A 7,545-nucleotide genomic window follows, 5' to 3' on the forward strand; every position below is an offset into this window, starting at 1 on the left:
TAAACCCTGACCAATTGACAGCTACCGCCATCTGCTCTTAGCTCTAAGCCCCACCTTGCTGAGGACCCGTTTCCGGAAACAAACCAACGACATCCCGGAACGCTTTCTGGGAGATGTAGTTCTCAGGAGACTCAGCCGGAGTAACAGCGCCTGCGCCGCGCGAGGCACGGTGGGAGACACAGGATCCGCGCATCGCGAGGACTCACGGAACTTGTAGCTCTGAATAAAACCCACTTAGGTATTAACGGTACTTATTTAACTGTGGAAGTACCTCTTGCTCCGAATTGGAAGACAAGTCTGGAGTTAGGCTTCGTTCCCTCTGAGCACTCGCTAGGTGCCAGCTACCTATTAATCTCTTTTCAGGCACAACTTCATTCACTTAGCAAATATTAGTGTGCGAGTAACTCTTACAGGCATTGGGGACCAGCAGTGTACAAAATAAACAAAAATATTTGTCCTAATAGAGTTTACGTTTTGAGGATGGGTTAAACAATAAAACCCTGAAATTTTAAATAGTTTGGTTTAAGGAAGCTTTCTCTAATAAAGCAGACATCTCCTTCAGAAAATGGGAAACTTCATTTTACCGCGTATGTCTTGACCCAGATAAACTCCAGGCAGTAGCACTGTGGTCCACTATGCAGATGAGAATACTTAGGCCAAATGGGAAAGTAATGTTTTCAAACTCACATACTACCAGTACAGGATAGCAGCCCCTAGTAATAGAAACATTATTCCTTTCTTACAGATTTCCCATCTGTAAAATAGGTTTCCAAAGCAGAATAGTTCCTATTTCAGGGGGTTCTGAGTAGCAGTCAGTGAAAAAATGCACATAACATGTGAAGCACTAACCCTGGAACAAAGTAAGCATTCAATGAATGTTTCTGACTATTAATAATCATTTTCTGTTTCAATGTCCAAAAGATCCCAGGAAGTCAACATAGAGAATTAGGGTCATTTATTGGGGGATGTCAACAGTATATAGGAGACAGGAACAGTATTAGGGGCTTGAGATTGGGCTCAGAGTAGAGGAGTCCATCCTGGGAGAATTTGATCAGGTCCCAAGCCTGTGCTGAAGAAGTTGTCATGGGGTACCCAGGGGTATGGTGAAGGAGAGGTAGTCCCCAAGAGCGCCCCAACGGGGCCGGTAGATCTGGAATATGGTGATCCAGGTGGTGAGTATAATCACCCAGAAGAGGAAGCCCACAGCTGAGCGCCAGACATCTGTAAGAGGTAACAGGAGTGGGGAACGTTGGCTTCCACCTGCTCTCTGGTCACCTCCGGACCAGTTTTCTCTTCTCTTCCACAGACCCTTGGAATTCTGGAACTTCCATCATCCCATCCTACCAAAGCTCCACATCGCCCCCCTCCCCAGTGGCCGCCTTTCAACAGTGCCCTGGACTCACAGCCTTTGATTTGGCTCTGCTCTGTGTATGCCGGGACAAGGAAGGCCTCTCGGAAGAACCAGAAGATGTTGACCAGCCAGAGAAAAGGGAGGAAAGCAAACCCACCTAAAGAGAAAAAAACCAAACTGGGACATAAGGCAATGAGTATTCTCCCCAACGCCCACCTAGAGGACTTATTTGGAAGATCCTCTCCCACACCCAAGTTCAAATTGAGATCTCTGCTATTAGGGACTTAGGTATTGAAGCTCCTCCCTGGGATCCAGGAATCTGATTCCTCAGCCAACTTTCTCAGGATCCAGGAGTCCAGTCCCCAACTCCCCCTCCTCTCTTGGGACCAAGAAGCTCTTAAGGCCCAGCCTTCTCCTTCCTCAGGACCCAGGCCCTTCCCTCAGAACCAGCGCTCCCAGCCGCTTCATCCCTTAGATCCAAGAATCCAGCACCCCAGACCTTATTCCCGTCCCCTCTCGTCTCCTGGGACCCTAGGAGACGCCCTTACCCAGGTAGTACTTCCGGCACAGGTTCAACTTCTCCTCGTTGGACACCCGCTCCAAGTTCATAGTTGCGCTGGGGCCGGGTCGTCCCGAGGGTCTGAGGGGCAAGACCCAAGTCTTCACACTGTGAGATGCAAGGATCGCGAAACACGCCCCTTTTACGACAAAACAGAGATAAATTGAAGGGTGCGTTTGCTGAAAGTAAGGCACCCCCGCCCACACCAGCAAGCTGATTGCGTTGAGACGCTCTTTACGTTTATAGGGGTACGTGAAACGTCCCCCATCTCACCAGTGGAGTTTACTTCCGAGGGGTGGATGCCTTTGCCGCTTTCAACTACGGAAGTTTGCGTGAGATGCCGCAAGTATCTCTGGAGTTTGTAGTCTTTTTTGATAGGCAGCGATGCACGCATGCGCTTTCAGGGAATTTCGATCGGTGATTTTGCGGATAAGGCGCAGGCCTCCAGCGCGCAAGCGCACTAGGGGGGTTTCTGAGCGCGTGCCGAAGGCAGCGAAGAACTACGCTTCCCAATGCTCTTAAGCAACGGAAGTGACTTAGGGCCCACCGAGTTGGAGGATTCGGGCAAAAATGGCTGAATATTTAGCTTCGATATTCGAGACTGAGAAAGACAAGTGAGAACGGGCCCATCGGGGTTGCTGGGCCGCGTGGCACGGTGTTTCTGGGGTATCCCGCCCTCGGTTCACCTATGTCTTTGCACCTCTTCCAGGGTTAACTGCTCTTTTTACTTTAAGATCGGGGCCTGCCGGCATGGGGACCGCTGCTCCCGGCTGCACAACAAACCAACTTTCAGCCAGGTGAGCCTTGGCACGGCGCCTGAGGGGTTAACGCCTCCCTGCCGTTCCCCTCTGTTGTCCACCGTCACGAGGTCCCGCCTTTTCCGGATTTCTTAGGCCCACCCCACCCTGCCGCCCGGCTTTTCCCTAGTCGGACCTTTGCAAGTTCCTCCCCCGGTCTACACCCCTGGGTTGTCTTTCACTTCTCGGTCTTCCCTCTTCTTGGTTTCCTTAGGGACAAGCCTGGCTGATGCACTCCAGAGGCTTCCCCAACTCCTTTGTACATAGCCCTGCCCTCTTTGCTCAGGCCCTGCCCCTCTTAACTCTATTCAGACCCTAGTGCTGCTCAACCTGCATAGGAGTCCTCGGAACACCGCCCAAACTGCAAAGGGATTGCTCTGTGAGGGACCGTTTGTTGGAGGCAAGCCGGACAGCCCTCATCAGGCCACTCTCTGATTCCACCCTACCCCCTCAGGTCATGTGAGCGACGTGGAGGTGCAAGAACATTATGATAACTTTGAGGTGAGGGTTGGCAGAGGTGGGCTGAGTTTTTTGTCGTCCAGGAACTCAGCTGAACACCTCCTGGTCTTCGCAGGAGGTGTTCATGGAACTGCAGAAGTATGGGGATATTGAAAAGATGAACTTAGGGGACCACCCCGTGGGCAATGTCTATGTCAAGGTGCCTGCTTTCCTCCCATTAGAGCCCAGAGGTAGAGGCATTTCAATACCTAAAGGTCACCACTGAAGCCTCATAGCTTGAGGTCCATCACTAAATCCAGTGTAGCCCCAGAGCTGCTAACTAATCCCCTGAGGTTTCTGAATCTGAATGCTGACCCTTACCGACTTCCCCCTCAGTTTCCGAGTGAAGAGGATGCTGATCGGGCAGTAGATGAACTCAATAACTGCTGGTTCAATGGGCAGACTGCATGCTGAGCTGTCTCCTGTCACCGGCATCCAGGAGTCATGCTATCTGCAGTATGAAATGGGGTATGGCAGTAAAGGGGCGGGATAGGCACCTGAAGTCCCAGACTCCTGTGTGTGTGTGTGTTGGTGGGCTGTCAGTGATAATGGCCCCCTCCATTCATCTATCCTCAGCCCAGAGAATGTACCCACGGTGGCTTCTGCAACTTCATGCACCTGCAACCCATCTCCGGGAACCTCCCGTGGCCGCTCTGTGGGTGGGAACCCAGGTGCAGGTATCTCAGGACCAGCCTGCCAAGACTTCTCATACCCTAAGGCTCCTATATCCTGAGATGAACCTGATCCTTTGCGTCAATAACAGTATCTCAAACCTTTGGTATCCTAAGACTAACACTGAGCCCCGTTCCAGGACCAGCATCTAAGTCCCAACCCCCAAACCACCCTGAATCCCAAACCCAAGACCAGCTTGGATCTCTTAATCTTGAGGTCGGCCCCTGAGCACCTATCCTAGACCACCCCCAGGAACTCTAGTTACTTCATCACCTGCTCTGCCCCATGCCTCTAACCCACCTCTCCCCACTCCTATCCCCATACCCGGCACCATTCCCAAGGAAGAAACCCACGACATCCCCTAGACCACCAGCATGGCCAATTCTGAGATCCTGGCCCTCTTGCCCTCCACCCCTAATGGGTAGAAGTGTTCCTGGCCAGGACCTCTTCTCAAAGCTCCCCCAACTCCACAGGGCCATCTTCCACAGCCTCTGGGGTCTACCACCCCACCCTGAATAAAGTTCTGTATTGCAGATTTTAAGCTTTGAGCGTAGCTTGGGTTGGAGTTTCCTTCCACCCCCACATCTGACGAAAAGGGGAAGTAGGTGGGGCTCTAGCCACAACTACAGCCGAAGAACTTAAATTTTATCAGACTCAGAGTCCAACGCCCTAGAAACCCCCAAGTGGGACTGTTGGGGGTGGGGGCGCCTTCGTGCTGGAAACTTCAGTACATCCATCTGAGGCTTTTCAAGGGGAAGACGCCTGGTTGTGGCAGATTGGAGGAATCCCAGTACAGAAGAGATTGGGGTTAGAAGTTAAGGTAAGGTTGCTCGAAGTTGAGTGGGAATCTTCAGTAGATGAGGGCTGGGTCCTCCATCCCCAGTTCCCTGAAATAGGAGTCAGTAATACCTAATACTTAAGCTTACCATATGCCAGGTCCTGTCCTAAGGAGCTTCATTTCTAGTAAGGATTTTTTTTTTAATCATTTTTTACTTTTCAGTTACAGTTGACTCTAGTAAGAGTTTTAATTCTCCACAATAACCCTATCAGACAGGTGGTATTCTCCTACTATATGGATGGAACATGGCAGAGATGGGATATGAAATCCAGGCAGTCTGGCTTCAGAGCCCTTGTTCCAGCAATCTTAAGGCCTTGTGGCCTCTGATAATGGTCCAGGAGCTGGACTGGGAGCTTGGGGTAGATTCCTGGCTTTTGCAGGAGCCTGGGGGTCCTATGCCCCCACATCCACTGTTTCCTTCTCCCTGGTTTCCTGTTAAAGTGGCAAAGGTGCTTGGCCGGAAACCCTGTGGTCGTGGTCCCCCAGGCTGCCTGCTGGGATGGGGCCCCAACGCCTCCTGTCTGCTGTGCTGTTCCTGGCCCAGGTGGTGCCTCAGGAAGCCTCCCAGCACTGCAGCCGGCTCGAGTACTGGAACCCTGACAACCTGTGCTGTGGAAGCTGCCTGCAGCGCTTTGGGCCACCCCCGTGCCCAGGTGAGAAGGGACAGGGTATATATCCATGTTTGGGCGGAGTAGGGGGTGGTAGGAAGCTGGTGAAGGAGCAAGGTTTGGGGGGCCTGCTTCGGAGTTGGGGTGATGATAAGGCAGGTATGGAGGCTGAGCCTGTGAAAAAGGGTTACATGAGGGCCACCGAAGGGTTGTGGCCTGTTAGGTGGGATCCAGGCAGTGAGGAAGGGGTGAGCTATACAGATCAATCCCAACATGGGCAGAGTGTGGAAGCAGATGGGGTGTGAAGGGTACAGAGCCTATGGAGAGGGTTTTTTGTTTTTTTTTAATATATCTTTATTGATTTCAGTGAGAGGAAGGGAGAGAGAAACATCAGTGATGAATCATTGATCAGCTGCCTCCTGCACACCCCCGACTGGGGATCAAGCCCATGATCGGGGCATGTGCCCTGACCGGGAATCGAACCTGGATCTCCTGGATCCTAGGTCGATGCTCTATCGCTGAGCCATGCCCGGTGGTGCTGCAGAGGAGGTTTTGAGAGAGACTGGCAGGGCTAGTGTAGGGATGGGAGAATGGAGGGGTGAGCACTTCCCACTGATGGGTGGGATGAGAAGTTCTGGGATAGGACAAAAGGGGAAAGGTCCTGTTAGAGGAGGTGGGGCTTGGAAGCCACTTATAAGACCCTGTCTCCAACTAGACTATGAGTTTTCGGAAAATTGCGGGCTCAATGACCTTGGTGATCACGTAACGCACTACTTCAAAAAGTGTCCTCCTGGGCAGTGCAACCCCCACAACGAAGAGCTATGTAGCCTCTGTGGCGGAGGAGCCAGGGCCCCCATTCCAGCGAGAACCCAGCCGCGCTGCAGAGAGGTGCTGGTCCGGGGTCGGGCTGCTTGGGCAAGGGTTCAGCCTGCCAGAGGTGGGGTGGGGTGTGGAGGGCATGGTTTGGGATTGGGTGGGCAGAGTCTGGGTCAAAGGTGGTGGTATAGCCCCACTGAAGAGGATAGAGGTGGGGGCATTGTATCTGGGGGTGACAGCTAGGATTATAGTAGTATGGGGGTCTGGATCAGGTGGGGATGTGGCTCTATGGAGGGCTTATAAGGATGGGAGATTTGGGCAGAGGGGGCAGGAGCAGGGTTTGCCTCCTGCTTTACTCCAACCCCCTATTCCCAGAGGCCGGCCCCTGCTAAGGAGACCTGCCTTCTGAAGCCTGAAACAACCAGCATCCTAAGCTCCCAGGAGCCCAGCTCACCAGCAATTTCCATCCCCTCACCGACATCTGAGCACACCGTGCAGTGGCAGGCCCTGCTGACCTTTACCCTGCCTCTGGTGTTGGTTCTGCTCATGACCTCAGCAGCCATCCTTCTGTTCGCCCTGCAGAGGCGCAGCCCCTACCACCCCTATCCTGGCTTGCTTTGCAGTGACTCCAACACCTCTCAAGGCCCTCTGGAGACATCAAAGACAGGTGACTCATGGAAGGTTTCTCTGCTTCCACTCCTGGGGGGGTTAGTCCCCGACATGCCAAGGGGAAGGACTGGAAGCCCCTAATTCTCCCCCTCACTCCTCTGTCTCCTAGAGCTGCCAAATCTGGCATCACAGCCCCTGTCCCGTCTCCTGGATGAACTGGAGGTGCTGGAGGAACTGATTGTGCTGCTGGACCCTGAGCCTGGACCAGGTGGGCCACTGTCCTGTGGTACCACTCGACACCTGGCTGCAAGATATGGACTGCCTGCTGCCTGGTCCACCTTTGCCTACTCACTGCGACCTAGTCACTCGCCTCTGCGTGCCCTGATTGAGATGGTGGTGGCAAGGGAGCCCTCCGCTTCTCTGGGCCAGCTTGGCGCACACCTGGCTCAGCTAGGACGGGCAGATGCCCTGCAGGTGCTGTCCAAGCTTGCCTGACCTGGGGCTCACCCAGCCTAGTTCTCTACAGTAAAGGTTCCCTTGAAATAAGTGCCTGCTGTGTCCTAGACTCATTATGAGCCCTCTTGAAATAGTCTTAATTGGGCCAAGACTCAACAGACATCCTCAACCCCACCCCCCGAAACGGGCCCATTCTGTCCCACACAAGACCAGGTGTGGGAGAGCTGGCTTCATGTGCCTCTGGGCAACCCAAGAGACTTCATCCACAGACACCCAGCTGGATTCTAATTTATAATATGTAGAACATTTGTTGCTCTGAAGCCTCGACAGACCCCATAATT

The 7,545-nt window shown here is 53.0% G+C and overlaps 3 protein-coding genes across 6 annotated transcripts; 2 read left to right on the forward strand and 1 right to left on the reverse strand.

The window, feature by feature from the left end:
- Positions 1 to 938: 938 nt before the first annotated feature.
- PSENEN (presenilin enhancer, gamma-secretase subunit) lies at positions 939 to 2,251 on the reverse strand. 3 transcript variants are annotated; one of them, XM_016220982.2, is made up of 4 exons: positions 2,184 to 2,251; positions 1,900 to 2,049; positions 1,404 to 1,508; positions 939 to 1,221 (listed from the first exon to the last, which is right to left on the reverse strand). In XM_016220982.2, exons 2-4 carry the CDS (start codon positions 1,958 to 1,960, stop codon positions 1,082 to 1,084), a joined length of 306 nt encoding a protein of 101 aa, XP_016076468.1. In that variant the 5' UTR covers positions 1,961 to 2,049; positions 2,184 to 2,251; the 3' UTR covers positions 939 to 1,081. The 3 variants fall into 3 exon arrangements, with proteins under 3 accessions (XP_016076468.1, XP_016076469.1, XP_087682756.1); XM_016220983.2 differs by lacking the exon at positions 2,184 to 2,251 and adding an exon at positions 2,149 to 2,173; XM_087826630.1 differs by lacking the exon at positions 2,184 to 2,251 and having other exon boundaries at positions 1,900 to 2,142.
- A 229-nt stretch (positions 2,252 to 2,480) lies between these two features.
- Positions 2,481 to 3,619, forward strand: U2AF1L4 (U2 small nuclear RNA auxiliary factor 1 like 4). Its single transcript, XM_087827388.1, has 6 exons — positions 2,481 to 2,524; positions 2,620 to 2,707; positions 3,020 to 3,086; positions 3,162 to 3,208; positions 3,282 to 3,365; positions 3,542 to 3,619. The coding sequence occupies exons 1-6, from the start codon at positions 2,481 to 2,483 to the stop codon at positions 3,617 to 3,619; spliced, it is 408 nt and encodes a 135-aa protein (XP_087683514.1).
- IGFLR1 (IGF like family receptor 1) lies at positions 2,733 to 7,294 on the forward strand. 2 transcript variants are annotated; one of them, XM_016220957.2, is made up of 6 exons: positions 2,733 to 3,673; positions 3,782 to 3,882; positions 5,157 to 5,368; positions 6,039 to 6,211; positions 6,515 to 6,806; positions 6,918 to 7,294. In XM_016220957.2, exons 2-6 carry the CDS (start codon positions 3,818 to 3,820, stop codon positions 7,241 to 7,243), a joined length of 1,068 nt encoding a protein of 355 aa, XP_016076443.2. In that variant the 5' UTR covers positions 2,733 to 3,673; positions 3,782 to 3,817; the 3' UTR covers positions 7,244 to 7,294. The 2 variants fall into 2 exon arrangements, with proteins under 2 accessions (XP_016076443.2, XP_016076442.2); XM_016220956.2 differs by lacking the exons at positions 2,733 to 3,673; positions 3,782 to 3,882 and having other exon boundaries at positions 4,743 to 5,368; positions 6,122 to 6,211.
- Positions 7,295 to 7,545: the final 251 nt, after the last annotated feature.

Source organism: Miniopterus natalensis, chromosome 18 (genome assembly GCF_054644295.1).
Source record: "Miniopterus natalensis isolate mMinNat1 chromosome 18, mMinNat1.hap1, whole genome shotgun sequence".
Taxonomy (NCBI): domain Eukaryota; kingdom Metazoa; phylum Chordata; class Mammalia; order Chiroptera; family Miniopteridae; genus Miniopterus; species Miniopterus natalensis.